At 50.7% G+C, this 20295-nt stretch overlaps 2 protein-coding genes and 1 long non-coding RNA gene across 5 annotated transcripts in view; 2 read left to right on the top strand and 1 right to left on the bottom strand.

Annotated features, from left to right (window-relative positions):
- The window catches only part of EFS (embryonal Fyn-associated substrate), a 9274-nt gene extending 4616 nt beyond the window's left edge, over nucleotides 1–4658 (top strand). Inside the window, exons 2-6 of the mRNA XM_008566584.1 lie at nucleotides 545–799; nucleotides 1065–1205; nucleotides 1307–2029; nucleotides 2402–2488; nucleotides 3952–4658. Coding sequence (XP_008564806.1) covers nucleotides 545–799; nucleotides 1065–1205; nucleotides 1307–2029; nucleotides 2402–2488; nucleotides 3952–4386 — 1641 coding nt within the window. The 3' untranslated portion in view covers nucleotides 4387–4658. The remainder of the gene's footprint in view (nucleotides 1–544; nucleotides 800–1064; nucleotides 1206–1306; nucleotides 2030–2401; nucleotides 2489–3951) is intronic.
- LOC103585581 lies at nucleotides 4615–5103 on the bottom strand. The gene is made up of 2 exons (XR_550086.1): nucleotides 4878–5103; nucleotides 4615–4798 (listed from the first exon to the last, which is right to left on the bottom strand). It is a non-coding gene; the product is annotated as an uncharacterized LOC103585581 (long non-coding RNA).
- Nucleotides 5104–7729: 2626 nt separating this feature from the next.
- On the top strand, nucleotides 7730–14284 carry SLC22A17 (solute carrier family 22, member 17). Of its 3 annotated transcripts, none has more exons than XM_008566582.1 (10): nucleotides 7730–7996; nucleotides 8187–8696; nucleotides 8789–8892; nucleotides 11190–11344; nucleotides 11923–12088; nucleotides 12280–12425; nucleotides 12594–12699; nucleotides 12859–13076; nucleotides 13378–13489; nucleotides 13635–14284. In XM_008566582.1, the coding sequence occupies exons 2-10, from the start codon at nucleotides 8424–8426 to the stop codon at nucleotides 13921–13923; spliced, it is 1569 nt and encodes a 522-aa protein (XP_008564804.1). In that variant the 5' UTR covers nucleotides 7730–7996; nucleotides 8187–8423; the 3' UTR covers nucleotides 13924–14284. The 3 variants fall into 3 exon arrangements, with proteins under 3 accessions (XP_008564804.1, XP_008564802.1, XP_008564805.1); XM_008566580.1 differs by having other exon boundaries at nucleotides 7757–7996; nucleotides 8190–8696; nucleotides 12859–13130; XM_008566583.1 differs by having other exon boundaries at nucleotides 7847–7996; nucleotides 12859–13130.
- Nucleotides 14285–20295: the final 6011 nt, after the last annotated feature.

Genomic DNA, 20295 nt, shown 5'->3' with positions numbered 1-20295 from the left:
CTGCCATTTGCAATGACATGGATGGACCTAGAGAGAATTATATTAAGTGAAACGGGTCAGGCACAGAAAGAGAAATACCACATGTTCTCACTTATTGGTGGGAGCTAAAAATAAATAAATAAATTCACACACACACAAAACCAGAGGGGAGAAGAAGACACAACAATTACAGTTCCTTGAAGTTGACACGACAAGCAAACAGAAAGGACATCGTTGGGTGGGAGGGGAGAGGGAGGAAGGAGGGAGGTTTCGGTAATGGGCCACAATAATCAACCACATTGTATATTGACAAAATAAAATTAAAAAGAAAAAATACTAATAAAATAAAATAAAAAACAGAGGCCCTGAGGCTGGAAAGACCTTGTCTAGTTCAAGGAATAGAAGGGAAAAGGGAGAGTGCGGGTAACTGAGCTGGCAGGGCCCAGTCAGGAGTTCAGATTTTTTTGCTTGAGGGAAATGGGGAGCTCTAAAGGGGGTTGGACAGGGTGTGACATGACCTGATATGTGTGAAGACCCCTATCTCCACTCCCCGCTCATCCACCAGGCCCAGCTGGCACGGGCACTGTACGACAACACGGCTGAGTCCCCCCAGGAGCTGTCCTTCCGGCGAGGGGATGTTCTACGGGTACTGCAGAAGGAGGGTGCCAGTGGGCTGGATGGCTGGTGCCTTTGCTCCCTCCATGGACAGCAGGGCATTGTGCCCGCCAACAGAGTGAAGCTCCTTCCTGCTGGCCCAGCACCCCCAGCCCAGCCTGTCTCACTGAATCCAGTCCCAGAGCACAGCAATGAAGACCAGGAGGTGAGAGCTAGAGCCTCCCCAAGCCAGGAGAACCCATTCCTCTCCAGCGGGGTCTGCAGCGAAACGGGCATGGAGAGTACTAAGGTCCTAAGGTCCGAAGCTCTCCACTGCCTCATGCTGTGTGAAGCCTGTCAACCAACCTTTTCTGAGCTCTGTCCCTGTCAGTACAGGGGGGTTGGAAGGTCTCTAAGCTCCTCTGAGTCAGACATTATCTGATTCCTGGCCCCCACTCCTCCTGACCTACCCACCTGTCTTTGTCCCCTAGGTCTATGTGGTGCCACCTCCAGCTCGTCCCTGTCCTGCCTCAGGACCTCCGGCTGGACCCTGCCCACCCTCCCCTGATCCTATCTACAAGGTCCCCAGAGGTAGTGAGACCCAGCTGGCTGCCCCCAGAGATGTCTTGGAGGTGAGGGCTAGAGGTCCCTGTGTATGTTGGGTGGGGGATAAACAGCCCTCAGGGAGGGTCTTTTGTTGAGCTAAAGGGAAACTCACCTCTCCCTTTTCCAGGTCTATGACGTGCCTTCCACTGCCCTCCGGGCTCCCTCCAGTGGCCCCTATGACTCTCCTGCCTCCTTCTCCCACCCCCTAGCCCGGGTTGCCCCACAGCCCCCTGGAGAGGATGACGCTCCCTACGATGTGCCTCTGACCCCAAAGTCACCTGCAGAGCTGGAGGCAGATCTGGAGTGGGAAGGGGGCCGGGAACCAGGGCCCCCCCTCTACGCTGCCCCCTCCAACCTGAAACGGGCATCAGCTCTCCTCAACCTGTATGAAGCACCCGAGGAACTGCTGGCAGACGGGGAAGGTGGGAGCACTGACGAGGGCATCTACGATGTGCCCCTGCTGGGGCCAGAGGCACCGCCTTCTCCAGAGCCCCCCGGAGCCTCATCTTCCAATGACCTGGACACCCTGACCCAGCTTCTGGCTAAAAGTCCCCCACCCCCACACAGGCCCCGGCTGCCATCAGCTGAGAGTCTGTCCCGCCGCCCTCTGCCTGCCCTGCCTGTCCCAGAGGCCCCTAGCCCTTCTCCGGCTCCCTCTCCTGGCCCAGGCCGTAAGGGCAGCATCCAGGACCGGCCTCTACCCCCACCCCCACCCCGCCTGCCTGGCTATGGGGGCCCCAAGGTTGAGGTGGATCCAGAGGGCGGGGAGTTGGAGGATGATACAGCAGGACACCACAATGAGTATGAGGGCATCCCGGTGGCCGAGGAGTATGACTACGTCCACCTGAAGGTGAGCTTCTCTCAGTCAGCCCCACCAGAAGTTCCCCCAGGGGGACCAGGGGGAGGAGCGTGGAGGCCTGGGGCATAAATGCACCACCTCCCTGCCTCCCGTCCCTCCTTCCCCTCTCCCAAGCCCTCCACCCTGTGGCCTGCCTAGGACCCCAGTACTTGGCCACACCGTTTGTACCAGTGCCACACTCCTCTCCCTAAACCCAGCCTGGGGCTACCAGAGCTCTCTCAGACCTAGAGTCAAGGGACTGCAACCTCTAATGGCAGGAGCATCCTTGGGAAGGAAGGAGGACTGGGAAGGGGCATGAGAGCGACAGAGGCCACCCTGTCCTGCTCCCCCAGCCCTGCACTGAGACCTGATCCTTTCCTACAGGGCATGGATAAAGCTCAGGGATCTAGACCCCTGGATAAGGCCTTACCAGGGGATCCTGAACTGCTGGAGAAGGGGCTGCCGGAGCAGGTAATCCTGGTGGGGGTGGTGGTAGAGAAGGGGCTGGAGAAGGAGGAACAGGAACTTGGCAGAAGGGCATCCTTAGCTGAAACATCATCAAGGGAAATAGATTAGGATGGGGGTGAGAGTTCATGTGAAGCAGGGACAGAGTGGAGAGGAGTTAGAATGCAACAGCAAGGAACTGGATATTAGGAATTCAGAAAGAGGGGAAAGAATGTGTTGGAGAGGAGTCAGAAAACTGGGCAGCAGGGGCAGAAAGAGTTTCTGGGCTGTGGGGTCAGAGCTGGACCAGGTGATTTCTGAGGCTCTTTCCAACTGTGAATTCCTGGGTTCCTAAGAAACCTGGCGGCTCCTAATCCTGGCTCCACCACTAAGAAGCCAGGGGCTCTGAGGCCGTCAGTTAATCTCTCTGGGCCTCAAGAAAGCAAAGTGGTTTCCCCCACCCTGTCTAGAATGGCCATAGCACAATAGCTACCATTTATTAAGTATTTACCGAGTGCCTGACCCTGTGCCAGGTACACTGCATGCATCAACATTAATCACAGTGGTAGTTAATAACATATGGTGCTTACAGTGTATATAATACACTGTGCCAGGCCCTTCCTATATATTATCTCAGTCTTCAGTGCAGCCTTGTGAGTGCAGGGTAGAAGTGCACTATCCAGTCCAGTAGCCACTAGCCACACGTGGCTATTGAACATTCAAGATGTGGTTAACCTGAATTGAAATGTGCTTTAAATGTAAAATGCACCCCCAATTTTGCAGACTTAGTATGGAAAAAAACTCAATAATTTTCATATTGATTACATGTTGAAATTACATTTTTTTTTTTTTGTCTTTTGTCTTTTTCCGTGTCCGGCAACAGATCGCAACCCTCTGTGTTGCCCCCGTACCGGACCGGGGACCGGCAACGGGATTGCAACCCTCGGTGTTGCTCCCGTGCCTCGCTCAGCCAGTGAGCGGGAACCAGTCTGTATGTGGGATCCGAACCCTCGGGCGGGAGCGCCGCTGCGCCGCCGCGCTTCCCAAGCGGCGCACTTATCCAGTGCGCCACCGGGCCGGCCCCTGAAATTACATTTTTTAATATTTAGAGTTAGGTAAAGTATTTTATACCAGTTTCTTTTTACTTAATGTGGCTCTAAAAAGTTTACAGTTCCACCTATGGTTCACATTATATTGTGCAGTGCAGTACTAGACTCCCTGCTTTAGAGATAAGGAAACAAAGAAGTTCAGAGACTTGCCTGAAGTCAAGCTTGAGGTTACTTGAATCTAGATCTGTCTGACAGCAAGTCTGAACACTTCACTACCACTCTAAGAATCTAAATTTTCTGATGGGCAGAGGTAAGAGCTAAAGGAATTGCCTTTGGGAAGAAAGGAAGGAAGAAAGAACCAAGGGAGGGAAGGAGAAAGGAAGTGAGGGAGGAGGTGGCACTGATGAGAATATTCCCACTGATCACTCCTCTTGCCCCTAGGAGATCCTGTCCTCAGGAGAGCCACTGGTTCTGTCTGCTGGAGATCTGCAGCTCCTGCACTTTTATGCAGAGCAGTGCAAGAGCCACTACTCAGCACTGCAGGTGGCTGTGGCTGCCCTGATGGCCAGTACGCAGATCAACCAGCCCCCACGTCTCTTTGTGCCCCACGGCAAGAGGGTGGTAGTGGCTGCTCACCGCTTGGTGTTTGTTGGGGATACCCTGGGCCGGCTGGCAGCCTCTGCACCTCTGCGAGCACAGGTCGGAGCTGCAGGCACAGCACTGGGCCAGGCATTGCGGGCCACTGTGCTGGCAGTCAAGGGGGCTGCCTTGGGGTACCCATCCCTCCCTGCAGCCCAAGAGATGGCACAGTGTGTGGCAGAACTGGCAGGACATGCCCTGCAATTCACCACCCTGCTCAGCAGCCTGGCACCCTGAGAGTCTCTTGGCACAGCTCTGCCCCTCATCTGCCAGAGCCTACCTCCAGGCCTTGGGTGGCTAGAGGGCTCTGTTATAGGGACTAGGAGAGATGGAGTTATCTTTCCCTTTCCTTCTGGACATCTCAGCCTCTCACGGGGGCATCTCCTCCCCCTGACCCACAGCTTTTGTACGAGCCATTTTGTATAAATTATTTATATTTAATATTATTCCCTGCTTTGTCAGGGGCAGGCACCAGGCCCTCTGGGGCAGGGAAGAACTGGACCCTCCTCCTCTCCTCAGCCTGGGGTAGAGGTCGCTACACTGCCACCTACTTCTGGAAGCTTGGCCACACAGATAATCAGGAGGCAGGAACCAGGGGCCACACGGATCCTCTCTGTTTTCCTGTTTCTTGGCTCTAGAACATCAGCACCTCACTGGTAGCTGAGAGTGCCCCAATGTGAAGGCCTCAGAAAGATGGTGAGATCTGGGCCTCAGGCATGGGCATGCACCTCAATAAACCCTGGTGTCTGGTTCCCTGACTCTGCTTCTTGGTAGCCTGGGGGTGGGCCTGGCACCCCTGGGCCATGCCTATAGGTCACATAGTGGGAGTAGGATGCTGTTAGAGGTTTGGGGAAAATTTTGTTCCTTCATCTATTCACTAGGCAAGTTCTCAGCTCCCATAATACACCAGCCACAGTTCTGAAGGGATGTTGTGAATGTACCAACCTAGTGAGGGTGGGACAGAGTCATAAGTCGTTAAAATAAGTAAATAAAAAAATAGGCCTGGCACAGACTTGACACTTGCTGGTGATGGAAGTCAGAGTGATACAAAGAGACTAACTAGATGAAGGGAGAGGCCAGTGAAGGAGATGTGGGACAGGATGGTTGGGAGGTGATATCTGAGCTGAAACCTGGAGGATGAGAAAATCAAGAAGAGCCTGAGGACTGGTGTTCCAGGAAGACAGACACAGATTTCTGACCTGGGGACCTTCCTCCAAGACTTCATTGTCAAATGATGTCATTAGATAGGTGCAGATGTGGAGAGAAGTTGGCCACATGAGAGCCTTGAAAGGTGCTGTTCTGGAGACGTCAACCCAACTAAAGGCTTTGCACCACAGAACAGCCCTAGCCAACTAAAGATTATTGCTGGCCAGCCTGGGCATCCTCTTCCTTAGGTGACCCCAAGAGAGTCTAGCCTCTTACACTCCACTTCCTAGGCTTCCTGCTGATTATCCTCTGGACAAACCATCTTTTCAAGGAGCCAAGATGGCAGATGAGTGCAATGTGTTGGAATTCCATAGTCCTCAGCACCTTGGTGAAATTGATGAGACCAGGGCTTTGATGGAGAATCACTCCAGCTGTTTATCACAGGGGAAGTCTGAGCCACAGATCTGTTGCTTTAGTTCTGCTTTCCCGAGATGTTACCCTGGCATGGTGACTGGATTGGGGCACCCCAAATTTCAATCACACTTAAGTCTCTTGGCACCCCTATGCATTTGCCTTCTCCACTTGGGTTCCTTCCTATTTTACTCACAAAGGGAAACTCATTTTCAGATTCTATGGCCAAAAAAATTCACACCTGTGTGTCAAAGGCCATCTCCCATCATCTTCCAGACAGAATTTCAAGAGATTAGCTTGGAATTAGAGTCAGAGGTTTAAGTTCAAGTCCTCAGATATGCCACATACTTGTAAGTCTGGGTAAATCATGCTAGTCTCTCTGAGTCTTGGTTTCATCTTTAGTATGAGAATGATCATAATGGTCTCAAAGTGTTGTAAGGACCTAACAAGATAATGCATATGAACAGCCCAGCACCACATAAAATTAAGGGATTATTCCAGGACAGACACAAGGATGCAGACAAATCCCCAAGGAATGTTGGGCTGTGACAGCACCATAGTAAGTCCTGAACAGATGCTGAAATGAGTTGGGGGAGGGGAAGTGGTGGGAGGCTGCTTGATGCATTAGAAAAGAAGGGTTTCCCATATTTGGTAAATTTCTGAACAGAGGAGACAAGTTAAAGGTGTGGTTCAGTAGAGAGAAGGCAGAATGATTTCCTGGTTGAGACTGACAGGACACTTCTTTCCAGCCTTTACCTGGGATTAGAGAATAAAGTACCTATCAGGTATCAAATATTTTAGAGAAATGCATCTCTAATGTACGTGACTTGGAGATCTAGTAAATGATTCAGTAGTCTCGATGAGGCTGAGATTCTGCATTTCTAACAGCCTCCTAGGGGATACAGATGCTGCTGATCCATGAACCACACTTTTGAGTAGCAATTCTAGAAGCCTAGAAGACTTCTCTGAGGCACAGATGCTTGAGCTAACAGCTGAAAGACGAGTAAAACTTGACGAAGAAAGCTTCTAGGCATAAGAACCAGCTTGTGCAAAGGTCTTGTGGCATTGGAAAAACTGAAAGAAAGCCAGTGTAGCTGGAGTGCAGAGAGTTTGAGGGGGAAGGGGGGATGGAGCTGCAGACAGCATATGACCATGCATATGGCACCATATATGAGATGTCTAGAATATTAGTATTTTGACAGTAAGGAGAAGCCATTGAAGGCTGATAAGCAGGAAAAGGACATGATTAGATCTGCATTTTGAAAAGATTGTTCCATCTGCACTATGAATAAACAGATGCCACAAGGTGGAGACAATAGTGAGAGATGAGAGGAGGGCCTAGAACCATGCCTCTGATGATCACAGAAACAGAGTGATAGTCAGGAAAAGGAGGATGCACCTGCAATGGAGAAAAGGGGAGCAGGAGAGAGAAACCAGGGGAGTGTGGGAATTAGCCAAGAAAGAAAGTGTTTAAAGGCATGGTGGTTAACAGTGCCAAATGCTGTTGAGAAATAATGGAGATTCAACCAGAATAGAGGTGGTGAAACCCAGAGAAATGGCCTCCTTGTCGAGGACTGAAGCTAGGGCTGAGTACAGCGCCAACCCAGTCTTCTAGGTGCATGAACTGTACTGTAATTGACAGTTTACATGTCTGTCTCCCTTCAGTAACCTCCTCTAAGGTAGGTCTTGTCCACCCTGTTATCCCCAAAGCTTAGTGCAAGGCCTGAAACATAGTAGAAACTTAATAAATTTTAGTGATGAATGAGTGAGTGGATGGCTGAGTGAATGAGTGAGTGATGGGGAAGAACTGGAAGCAAAGGAGGACTCTGGCAAGACGCCTGGGCTAGCTACTATCCTTCAACTTTCTTTCCTTTTTACCGCAATGGCCCGCAGGCCCAGAGAACAGACGATAAAACCCTCACCCCCTCCCTCCCCTGAGCCCCGGCCCCCCTTCCTCTCTCTGACGAAGAGTCTGGACCGAAGGTTCTGCTGACGTGGGAAGGGGAGGAGAGTCTGAAGGAAGGGGAGGGGAAAGCAGCGCAGAGATCGCAGAGACCTAGGAGGCGCCCGCGGCTGCAGAGCTGCAGAGTGGGGTCTCTTCAGGCTCTCAGTGTCCGGGCACCCGGCGCGCAGCTGAGCCAGAGGACAGAGCATCTTTTCGGCGCGGGCCGACAGGGCCCCTGCGGTCGGCAAGCTGGCTCCCCGGGTGGCCACCGGCACCCCTGAGCCCAATGGCGGGGGCAGCAGCAAAATCGACAGCACTGTAGAGATCACCCCCAGCTCCAACGGAGTAAGTGCCCGCGCCCCAAGGGGCTACGCCATCCTCTCCCCGCACCCCCGCCGCAGCCGAGCGCCCAGCATTTTCCTCCCGCGCATCCTCCCACCCCTGACTGCCTTCCCTGCTCCCGCTCTCCGCCCCCCTTGCTCTGCGGTTTTCTCCGCTTCACACTTCTCCTGCCCCACCCCCCACCCCCCCACAGCAGGTCGGGACCCTCGGAGATGCGGTGCCCACCGAGCAGCTGCAGGGTGAGCGGGAGCGCGAGCGGGAGGGTGAGGGCGACACGAGTGGCGACGGACTGGGCAGCAGCCTGTCGCTGGCCGTGCCCCCAGGCCCTCTCAGCTTTGAGGCGCTGCTCGCCCAGGTGGGGGCGCTGGGCGGTGGCCAGCAGCTGCAGCTCGGCCTCTGCTGCCTGCCCGTGCTCTTCGTGGCGCTGGGTATGGCCTCGGACCCCATCTTCACGCTGGCGCCCCCACTGCACTGCCACTACGGGGGCTTTCCCCCCAATGCCTCTGGCTGGGAACAGCCCCCCAATGCCAGCGTCGTCAGCGTCACCGGCGCTGCCCTAGCAGCCAGCGCCGCCAGCCACGTCTCCACCGCCACCAGTACGGACCCCTCGTGCAGTGGCTTTGCCCCGCCGGACTTCAATCATTGCCTCAAGGACTGGGACTACAACGGCCTGCCGGTGCTCACCACCAACGCCATCGGCCAGGTGAGGCTGCCAGGCGGGCCGCGGGTCCGAGGGCGGGCTGAGGGCGTCAAGGGCGGGGCCTCACGCCCGCTTGACCTTTCTCCCATCCCCAGTGGGATCTGGTGTGTGACCTGGGCTGGCAGGTGATCCTGGAGCAGATCCTCTTCATCTTGGGCTTTGCCTCCGGCTACCTGTTCCTGGGTTACCCCGCAGACAGGTGAGGGCTGTCGTGGGGCAGGGCTGGTAAGAGGAGGGGGTGCTAGGAAAGCTAGTCCATGCAGCTAGCGTTTGCAAGTGGTGGAAGAGGTCGCTGGATTCTGCAGTCTTCTCAGGACTTCCATTCGATGATCCTGTCTCTACTTCACTCCCCATCAAGAGGTACTCTTTCTATACCCCTTCCACACAAGAGAATGACCTCACCTCCACGGACTATTAGTCCCATTCCCACTGGTCAGTATCCCCACACTCATGGATCAATGACCTCATCTCCGAAGATAATAATCCCATCCCTGCTGATCAAAAACCCTATCTCCATAGATCAAAAGTCCTATCTTTCCCTCTATTTCCCTTATCCCCCTAACCACAGCCCTTAGCATCTTCATGAATTATAGACGCATCCCCACTGACTAATAGCTCCATCTCAGTGGCCTCATTCCCAAAGATCAATATGTGAATTCCTAAATATCAACAGCCCCATTCCCACTGACCAATAGTTCAACTTGACAAATTACCCCATCTCAGACCAGTGGCCTCTCCTCTACAAGTCAATAGCTACCTCCAAAGAACAATATCCTCATCCCCAATAACCCATAGTTCCATGCCTGCCACCAAACGACTCCACCCTCATGGGTCAATAACCCAACTCCCATGGATCAATGACCCCAACAGCACCCTCTGTAGATTAATAGTCTCATCCTCATGGATCCTCAGGGCTCTCAGATTCTCTTAAACCAAAATCCTCATTTCCATGAATCAATGGCCTCATCTCTAAAGATCAACAGCTCATTCCCATCAACCAGTAACTCTACCCATCGATCAAAAATCCCATCTCCTCTGATTCTGGATGCCATCACCGCCGACCAGGTGCTCCAGCTCCACTGACCATTCCCATGTATTGTTAGACTCATCCCCACTAGTCTAAAGTTTCATCCTCCTAATGTATTCATGGATCAAAGGCATCCCGACATTCAGTAGTCCAATTCCTTAAAATCAATACCCATCCTTACTGCCCAATAGTCACACACCCCTGTGGGCCAATGATCCCAAATCCACAGGTCAACAGCCCATTCCTATGCGTCACTGGCCTCATTTCTGCAAACCAGTAGCCTCATTCCTACAGAACAATGGCCTCATCCCCAGAGATCAATAGTTCAGTCTCCTAAAATCAGTAGCCTTAGCCACACTAATCAATAAGCCCATCTTCATGGAAAAATGGCCCTACCCCACTGGGTCAGTAGCCTCACTCCCAGGGGTCAGTGCCCTATTTCCAGTGACCAGTGCCCCACAAGCTTCACCTCCATAGATCAATGGTCTTGCCCCCAAAGATCAATAGCTCAGCCCCCAAGATCAGTAGCCCTGTCCTCACTAACTCACAGTCAGTGACCATCATCACTGACCAGCAGTCTCATCTTCCCTGGTCTGTGACCCCATCCTTACTGATTATCCTCATAGATTAATAGATTGATCCCCACTGACCAACAGGCTAATCTGCATGGACTAAGATCCTCACCCCATGAATCAATGGCTCCATCCTCAAAGTCTGTTGTCCAATCTCCAGAGATTAATAGCTCCATCTCTTAGTTTCTACTATCTCGTTAAAAAAAGAAAAGAAAAGAAAAGAAAATAGTCCTGTTCCCCACTAATCAATAGTTTTACCCCATGGATTAATAGACTAATTTCCATGGACCAACAGCTCCATCTCCTGGCCAGTGGTCCATCCCCACTGACCATCCTTATTTATAGACCCATGTCCCAAATCCATGGAACAATGGCCTCATCCCCAAAAGCCAATGACTCAGTAGCTTCATCTTCATTGACCAACACTGTCCCCATGCACAAGTGGCCAATAGCTTCACCTCCACAGATCAATAGCTCCAACCCCATATATGAATGATTCCCATCTCTTCTGACCAGTCTAAGCAAGACAAGCCCTATCTCCACTGACCAATAGCTCTATCCTCAAGAATCAACAGTTCCAAATCCCCTGAGCAATATCCCATCCCCTCTGATCGGTGATCTCACATCCATGGATAAATGCCCTAATCTCTGACCAATAGCCCCATTCCTGAGAGTCAACAGTCCCACCTCACCACAGAACCACAGACACATGCCAGTGCCTAGTAGCCAGACATAACCTACCCATGGTCCTCATCCTTCTTACCTTCTCTAGACAGTCCAACTCTTGCTCGCAGAGCCTCAGCTCATAACTCTAGTTGTGAAGTTGGCAGCTGGGCCCCACCCAGCAACTCCATCCCCAGGGAGTCTGGGTGACCAGAAGCTTTCCCCACTTTCCAGGTTTGGCCGTCGTGGGATTGTGCTGCTGACCTTGGGGCTAGTGGGCCCCTGTGGAGTGGGGGGAGCTGCTGCGGGCTCCTCCACAGGCGTCATGGCCCTCCGATTCCTCTTGGGCTTTCTGCTTGCTGGTGTTGACCTTGGTGTCTACCTGATGCGTAAGTGGTACCCTCCCAGAGATCCCTCCATTGGGACTCACCCCTGTCATCTGCATCCCCAGGTTGTTCCCACTGCCCCTTAGGGTCTCTTCAGCCCCAAATTTCAGTCCCCAGAATCTCAACTGTCTTTTTGCCCAAGCCTTTGAAGGATCCAGGGGTCCTGCTTCTCTCCACACCTGTCTCCCCTCCACAATCTTTAAAGCCTTCCTTGACCTGGACTTACTGCTGTCAGGGAATAGCACCTTATTTAAAAATGGAATCCTGACTAGCTGTGTAACCTCGGAAGGTTGATGTGAAGGTCAAATAAGAGGCCTGATGTGCAAGAGCCTGTAAACTGAGGATACTAAACACTCGTCAGGCACTCTGACGCTAGAGCCCTCCTAGGTTTGAGCAGGAGAGGAGAGAGGACTGAATGATCTCTCTGCTCCTTGCCACCCAGAGGTTAGTCTGTGGGAGGCGATGGCTGCAGCCTCCACCCAGGGTCTGACCTCACTCTCTGTCCTCCTTCTTCCCTCTCTTCTCTTATGCCTCCTTCCTCCCTTGCCTCTCTCCTCCCTCCGTCCCTGCTGTATCTCCAGGCCTGGAGCTGTGCGACCCAACCCAGAGGCTTCGGGTGGCCCTGGCAGGGGAGTTGGTGGGGGTGGGAGGGCACTTCCTGTTCCTGGGCCTGGCCCTTGTCTCTAAGGACTGGCGATTTCTGCAGCGAATGATCACCGCTCCCTGCATCCTCTTCCTGTTTTATGGGTCAGTATTGCCCTTCACCTGTTGTCTGGCCATTCCCATCTCTACCACCAGCCTAACTCTAGCTCAGAGACCCCTCCTCTTCTCCAACTGCCCCGGTCCAGGCCTGCCCCAGCCCCAATCCCTCAGAGATGGGAGCTTCCCATCCCAGGGTCAGGAGGCCTCATGGCACCCCCCCCCCACCCTGCCCCCAGCTGGCCTGGTCTGTTTCTCGAGTCTGCGCGGTGGTTGATAGTGAAGCGGCAGATCGAGGAGGCTCAGTCTGTGCTGAGGATCCTGGCTGAGCGGAACCGGCCCCATGGGCAGATGCTAGGGGAAGAGGCCCAGGAGGCCCTGCAAGGTAAGAGACAGGGAACCCCTCGGGCAATGCCCCACAGACACACATGATGATGCCCTCTGCATGGTTGTAGCTGCGCCTCCTTCTCCCACGGTCCCCACTACCTGTGTGGGAGGATCCTGGGTGCTCAGCCATTTCTTCTAACAAACAGCTCCTCTCTCTCTCCCAAAGACCTGGAGAACACCTGCCCTCTCCCTGCAACATCCTCCTTTTCCTTCGCTTCTCTCCTCAACTACCGCAACATCTGGAAAAATCTGCTTATCCTGGGCTTCACCAAGTGAGCCTGGGTGTCTGAGCCGAGGGCCAGGCCGGTAGCTGGGATGGGGGCTGGCTGGGTGGGGAAGGCCCAAGGACCCCTGCAGAGGACAACCAGGATTGTGGAAGGCTGCGGATAGGAATTCAAACACCCTTCTTTTTTTCCCCACCCTTCTCATAGCTTCATTGCCCACGCCATTCGCCACTGCTACCAGCCTGTGGGAGGAGGAGGGAGCCCTTCGGACTTCTACCTGTGCTCCCTGCTGGCCAGCGGCACAGCGGCCCTGGCCTGTGTCTTCCTGGGGGTCACCGTGGACCGATTTGGCCGCCGGGGCATCCTGCTTCTCTCGATGACCCTCACTGGCATTGCATCCCTGGTCCTGCTGGGCCTGTGGGATTGTGAGCATCCTCTCTTCCCCACAGTGTGGGCTCAACAAGGGAACCCCAACAGAGGTGCCTCAGACAGGCTCAGCCACTACTCCTGGCACAGGCCTCCCAAGACAAGACCCAGGCCCTGCCCAGATCTTTCACAAGCCTCCACCCGGCCGCACAACCCTCTCTGTTCTCCCAGTCAATGAGTGAATGCTCGGAATCCACCCAGCTAGAGCCATAGAATTAGAGAGCTAAGCGGATAACACTGGAGACTAGGCCAGGCACGCTCTCCCCAGCTCCATTCATATCATTCCTCTTGGTCCTCCAGATCTGAACGAGGCTGCCATCACCACCTTCTCTGTCCTTGGGCTCTTCTCCTCACAAGCTGCTGCCATCCTCAGCACCCTCCTCGCTTCTGAAGTCATCCCTACCACTGTCCGGTGAGAGCAGGGGTGCTGCCAGAGGCAGGGCCTCTAGGCCTCCCACTGAGGACAGGGCCTGAGGGATGGAGGAAGGGAGGCTGCTGGAGGAGGGCTGAGGCGAGACCCACAGCTATAGTCTGAGTACCTCCTCTGCCTCTCCCAGGGGCCGCGGCCTGGGCCTGATCATGGCGCTGGGGGCACTCGGGGGGCTGAGTGGCCCAGCCCAGCGCCTGCACATGGGCCACGGAGCCTTCCTGCAGCACGTGGTGCTGGCGGCCTGTGCCCTCCTGTGCATTCTCAGCATCATGCTTCTGCCAGAGACCAAACGCAAGCTCCTGCCTGAGGTGCTCCGGGATGGGGAGCTGTGCCGCCGGCCCTCCCTGCTGAGGCAGCCACCCCCTAACCGCTGTGACCATGTCCCACTGCTTGCCACCCCCAACCCTGCCCTCTGAGAAGCCTCTGCACACCCTGGCAGGAGGCTGGCCCATATGAAAAGGTGACATAGGGCCCAGCAAGGAGATTGGGAAGACAGTGAGGAAGGCAATGCTGCCCAGAAAGCTCAGAGACACCTCATGCCAGCCTTCAGCCTTCGAGGAGAGTGCAGAGGGCTGTCCCCACCCCCATCTCCTCCCTGCTGCTTTGTGTTCACTTTCCGGAGAGAGTCGGGGGGACAGGGAGAGATCTCCACACTGTAACTGCTGGGTCTGGGCTCCATCCTGTGCCCAAAGACATGCTCCCAGACCTCATTCTTTCTTTCTCTATCATTCTGTTTCAATAAAGACATTTTGAATAAATGAGCATATCACAGCTGGACTTCCCTCCCTTCCTTTGTTCTGCTGTCTCTTGGGGAAGGTTTCTGTCAGTGGTGTGCAAACTCACGAGACTCTCCTCTCCCCTCCCGTCCCTGTGCTCTGCCCCCTAGTGTTAGCTTGCAGACCACCCTCCCCACTTACTGCTGTGCCGCCAGGTCTGGGCTAGGTGCTTTACACACTTGATATCATTTAATCTTTACAACACTGCAAAGCAGGTGTTTAGATCAATTAGTTTTTTGTTGACATTGTTGCAAGCAATATAAAAGGACTCTAATGAACTTAAACAAAAACGTAATTTATTAGATGTGGTGGGGCAGTTGGTAGGGGGAGCTCATAGAATGGGAGGAGAAGCAGAACTAGTCTTAAAAGGTCAAGAACTGAAAAGCCTTCTGGTTCAGGGAGCAGGAACCAGTAACATTTTTGTCAGGGCTTCTCCTGGATGAATGAACTCCAGTGGGATTTAATCTTTGGGTCACCCCACTGGAGACTCATTTCCTCAGAGCATGACCAGCTAGCTTGAGTAACATGCCACCCCCACCCCTATTACTGACATCCGGGGAGAGGGAAAGCACAACCTGGCTGCTGTTAGCAGAAGTGAGACTGGATGCTGTTCAGGAACAAACGGTGGATGTCCACCACAGTATTATTACACTTTTACACATGAGAAAACTAATGCTCAGAGACTCAGTAACTTGCCCAAGGTTACAAAGCTAATGAGTGACAGAACTAAGACATGATTAGATCCCAGAGCTAGAGCTCTTCATCAAAGTACACTGTGGCCACCTTGCCAACTCCTTTAAGCTTTGGACACTTCTCTTGCAAGTGAGGAGTGAAGTCTCTTGGCACTCCTGAGAGGTAGCAGTAGGAGATTAGGGCTTCTACTTCAGTGCCAGCATACCTCCCAAACCAGCCCTGGCCTGCCTTTACCACTTTAGGCAAATCTCCTAACTTCCAGCTTCCTTCAAGGGTTACTATGAGGATTAAACAAGATAATGAGTCCAAGTGTCTCTTAAACTACCCCACTATATGATAAGCTCTTTGAGGGCAAGAACTGTGTCTTACTCATCTTTAAAACACCAATATCTAGGGCCAGCCCCTGGCTCACTCGGGAGAGTGTGGTGCTGATAACACCAAGGCCCCAGGTTCGGATCCCATATAGGGATGGCCGGTTTGCTCACTGGCTGAGCGTGGTGCTGACAACACCAAGTCAAGGGTTAAGATCCCCTTACCGGTCATCTTTTTAAAAAATAAATAAATAAATAAAAATAAAAATAAAAAAATAAAACACCAATATCTGACACATCTCAGATGTTCAAAAAGCTGAGAAGAAGAAGAAAACAAATAAATAAATAAACAACAACGAAAAGTTGAGAAATATTTTTTCATTCTTTTAGCAGGTGTTTCGGTGACCAATGTACCATCCTCGATATTTAGGACATTGGCCATCCTTCAAGGAGCTTAAAATCCATCTAACACTAGGAATATTAACAAGGAGGAAGAGAGACCATTGGTTTGGAGCACAGAGAGGCTGCTTCTTGAAGGAGGTGAGACTTCACTGAGAGAGGCAGGAAGCCCTTAGGCAAGGGCCAGAGAGTGCAGCCAGAGGTCACATAGTGCTTTTAAGTCTAGGCAAAGAGCACAAGGAGAAAAAATTTCTGTAGGTAGAAATGGGTGAGATTTTCCTGGAAGAGTGGTCCTGGAAAGAGGGATTCTTAGGGAAATGGAAGTCTTGAGGCCCTCCCCTTCTGGAAAAGAAGCCCCATTACCCACAGAGTCCTATAGTACCACAGTTGCTTTCTCCTTTCCCTCTGCCAATCCATGTCTGAGGCCCAAAGCGCTTGAACTAAGCCATGCTACTGGGCTCTCACTCATAATGATAATGTTACTGGAGATCTCATAAGGACCTTTCTTATTTAATCTTCACAGCCCTCTGATACAGACATTATTATTTTTATCCCCATTTTCTACTGAAAAAATGGAAGATGAGAGAAATTGAGGTGTTTGCCAGTAAGTAGCAGAGCCAGGACTCAAACCCAGGCCTTCTGGCTATTGTTTCTACCCCACCCCAATACCTTCACAGTTACACTATGCAGCACACATTCTGTAGAACAATGCCCATGGGGTTTTAACTGACTCCTGCGTTGACTTTTTAAGCTTTGCACAGTCAGTGATAAAACAAGAGATGATACCACTATCTAACCCCAGAGATTCTGTGAGAACCAACAAGATGGTAGATAAGAAAGCTCTTGTACTTTTTTGAAGAGCCCATGTAGAGCCAAAGAGTTATTTATGTGATCGTGACACTTTCCAATATACTCTATGAGGAACAGTGTCAAAGGGGCATTTCAATGAACCCACCCTTTGTACAACCACTGGATGAAAGGTTCAGGAAGGAAAGCAAAAAATAATCAGAAAGCTAGCACAGCTCCTGTATTGAGGGTGGGTGAAAATGAACAAGATTCCCTGATTTCAACCAAAGACGTAAAGGAAAAGAACATGGCAACATTCAGGAAGCATCAGGGAAGCCCAGTGGAAGATACAATCCCTCATCCTCAAGCAAGTCATAGTCTAGGTGGAAAGCGTCAATGTGTGTAGCTGAAACAACCGACAGCTTGTCAGTTGCTCTAAAATTCACCAACCGCATGATCTTATTGGATCCTCATCAATAATCCCATGAAAAATAGTTATTATTTTTTAGACTTTTACACTTGAGGAGACAAAGGCTTGGAGAAGTGAGTAACTTATTCAAGGTTAAGTGACTTGTAAGTAGTTAGAATACCCAGATTATGAGAACTGAGAGCCTTCAATCTTCGCCAGGAAATATTTCTAAACACCATGAGAGAAAGTATTATTCACCCCGTAATATTAAATACAGAAGGTACCTTCAGGAACTTAAAAGAGACAGTTTTCAGGCAAGTAAGGGAAATGACTACTTTTCATGAAAAGGTTGTAGATTGAAACACGGATTTCAGAAATGTTTCAAGGGCTGGCCTGTGTCTCACTTGGGAGAGTGTGGTGCTGATAACACCAAGGCCACGGGTTCGGATCCCTATATAGAGATGGCCGGTTAGCTTACTTGGGAGAGCGTGGTGCTGACAACACCAAATCAAGGGTTAAGATCCCCTCACTGGTCATCTTTTTTTAAAAAAGAAATGTTTTAGTTGGATTTGCAACTAAGAGCCACAATGGATTATTGAGGGAGAAATTAAAAGGATACACAAGGTACATTTCTAACCTTAAAAAGTTATACAAAGTAAGGCCAGCCCGTGTCTCACTTGGGAGAGCGTGGTGCTGACAACACCAAATCAAGGGTTAAGATCCCCTCACTGGTCATCTTTTTTTAAAAAAGAAATGTTTTAGTTGGATTTGCAACTAAGAGCCACAATGGATTATTGAGGGAGAAATTAAAAGGATACACAAGGTACATTTCTAACCTTAAAAAGTTATACAAAGTAAGGCCAGCCCATGTCTCACTTGGGAGAGTGTGGTGCTGACAACACCAAATCAAGGGTTAAGATCCCCTTACTTGTCATCTTTAAAAAAAAAAAGCTATACGAAGTAACATGAAGGTCATGTCCCTGCCTTCTCATGCAGTCAACCTAGCCTGGCTATGATACAACCAACTTTTACTGATGAGCCACCACTGTCTCAAGCAGCCTTGGGTCTTGGGGAAGAGGCATGTATGGTCTTCACCTTCAAGAGCTCAGTCTGGGTGAAGACTGTGAGACAAATATTTACAATCCTATATGAAAAATACAGAGAAATGTAAAAAGCGCTGTGGCAGCTTTGAGGAGGAAAGGTATCTTAGTCTGTCAGGCTGCCATAACCAAATACCATGGACTAGATGGCTTACGAACAACGGAAATTTATCTGTCACAGTTCTGGAAGCTGGGAAGTTCAAAATCAAGGTTTTGGCAGATTTGGTGTCTGGTGAAGACCCACCTTCTGGTTCATAGATGGTGACTTTCAGCTGCGTCCTCAACACGGTGGAAGGGGGCAAGGGAGCTCTCTGGGGCCCCTTTTATAAGGGAAGAGCCCTCATGACCTATTCACCTCCCAAAGGCCCTTCCTCCTAATACCATAATATTGGGGATTAGGCTTCAATATGAATTTGGGGGGACACAAATATTCAGACCATAACAGAAAGATACAGTCTATTTGAGACAGTCAAGGAAAGTTTCTCAGACTTTTTCTAACATAAAAAATAAAAATTTATTGGAAATTTATTTTAGGGAGTCTCCAACTTCTCCCCCCATATTGTCCTAACTGTGGTGCTGGGAATAGGGGTGGTGACAGCAAGGCAAATTCCAGGAAAGGAGCTTCTTTCTTTCTGGGAATGGAGCTGAGTGATGGCCAGCATAGAAGAGAGCCCCAGACTTGGGGCAAACAGCTGGGCCTCAGCTCTTTCCCAGCTGGCTACCTTCTTCCTCAGGTCACTTAGCTTCTTTTCCTCTCTGTTTCCCATCTTTGTAAACTGGAGTTAATGCAATACTTGCCCTATTTCCTTCACAGAGTTGTAGAAAGTTTCACTTGTTAGAATGGAATAGAGAAGAAACATTCCTCTCCCTTGAAAGGGCACATTTCTCTCTGGCTTGTTGCATGGCAGGCACTTCTTAGGGTTTTGTGCTCTTTTTTGGCACAGTGAGTTTTGCAGTTTTGGAGGCTGGGAAGTCCAGGGTCTGGGGAGTGCATGTGGTGAGATCTTTCTTGGTGGGAATTCTCTACAGAGTCTTATGGTGATACAGGCAATCACATGGCAAGAATCATATTTGAATTAAACCTTATAGGAAAAGTCTTGAGTTTGCAGGGACAGAAAGGAGAAAGAGGAAACAATGCAAAGCCTATAGGCATGACAAAATATGGTGAGCATGGAGAACAGCAAGTGTTTATTTTAAACATCCATGGAATAAAGGACATTGATGGAGTTTGGATGTGTTGTCCCCTCCAAAACTCATGTGGAAATTTGATCTCTAATGTGGCAGTGTTGGAAACTGATTGAGTCGTGGGGGCGGATCCCTCATGAATGGATTAATGCTCTCCCTAGGGGAGGAGGGATAGTGAGTGAGTTCTCGCTCTATTAGTTCCTGCAAGACCTGATTGTTTAAAGGACCCTGGCACCTCCTCTCTCTCTCTCTCTTACTTCCTCTCTCCATGTGATCTGCTTGTACCCACTGGCTGCCTGCCGCTTTTCCACCATGAGTAGAAGCAGCTTGAGGCCCGTGCCAGATGCTGCTGTCCCAGAATCGTAAGCCAAATAAACCTCTTTCCTTTATAAATTACCCAGTCTCAGGTATTTCTGTCATAGCAACACAAAACGGACTAAAACAGACATCTATGAAAAACCCATAGCTAACATCATATTCAGCGAAAGACTGAAAGCTTTCCCTCTGAGCAAAGATCAGGAACCAAGATAGGGATGTCTGCTCTTGCCACTTCTATTCAACTTTGTAGTGGTAAATGAAGAAAGAAAATGAAATAAAAGGTACCCAGAATGGGCTAGCCACTTAGTTCAGTTGGTTGGAGCGCAGCCCTGTAACACCAACATCAAGAGTTCCAATTCCCATACCAGCAAGCCATCAAAAAAAAAAAAGGTACCCAGAATGGAAAGGAAGTAAAATTCTCTATATTTGCAATGACATGATCTTATATAGAGAGAATCCTAAGGAACCCACAAAGAAAAGTACTAAAAATAAGTAAATTCAGCAAGGTTACTGAACCTGCAGGATACAAGATCAATATAAAAAGTTAATTGTGTGCTTACTTCAGCAGCACATATACTATAATTGGAATGACACAGAGAGCATTAGCATGGCCCTTGAGCAAGGATGACATGCAAATTCATGCAGTGATCCATATAAAAAAAATCAATTGTATTTCTATACAATAGCAATGAACAATCTGAAAATGAAATTAAGAAAACAATGGGCCGGCCCGGTGGCGCACTGCTGCAGTGCGCTGCTTCGGAGCGCAGCGGCACTCCCGCTGAGGGTTCGGATCCCACATACAGACCGG

This window comes from Galeopterus variegatus, unplaced genomic scaffold (assembly GCF_000696425.1).
Source record: "Galeopterus variegatus unplaced genomic scaffold, G_variegatus-3.0.2 Scaffold253, whole genome shotgun sequence".
In the NCBI taxonomy this organism is placed as follows: domain Eukaryota; kingdom Metazoa; phylum Chordata; class Mammalia; order Dermoptera; family Cynocephalidae; genus Galeopterus; species Galeopterus variegatus.
Note: the sequence above shows the minus strand (reverse complement) of the source record. Positions and strands in the feature narration are given on the sequence as shown.

Excerpts from the sequence above, each read along its gene's own strand:
- SLC22A17 (XM_008566580.1), top strand. The coding sequence starts at position 8,424 with ATGGCCTCGGACCCCATCTTCACGCTGGCGCCCCCACTGCACTGCCAC. Across the intron at positions 11,345-11,922 it reads CCTTGGTGTCTACCTGATGC|GCCTGGAGCTGTGCGACCCA; the intron begins GTAAGTGGTACC and ends CTGTATCTCCAG. Across the intron at positions 13,490-13,634 it reads GTCATCCCTACCACTGTCCG|GGGCCGCGGCCTGGGCCTGA; the intron begins GTGAGAGCAGGG and ends TGCCTCTCCCAG.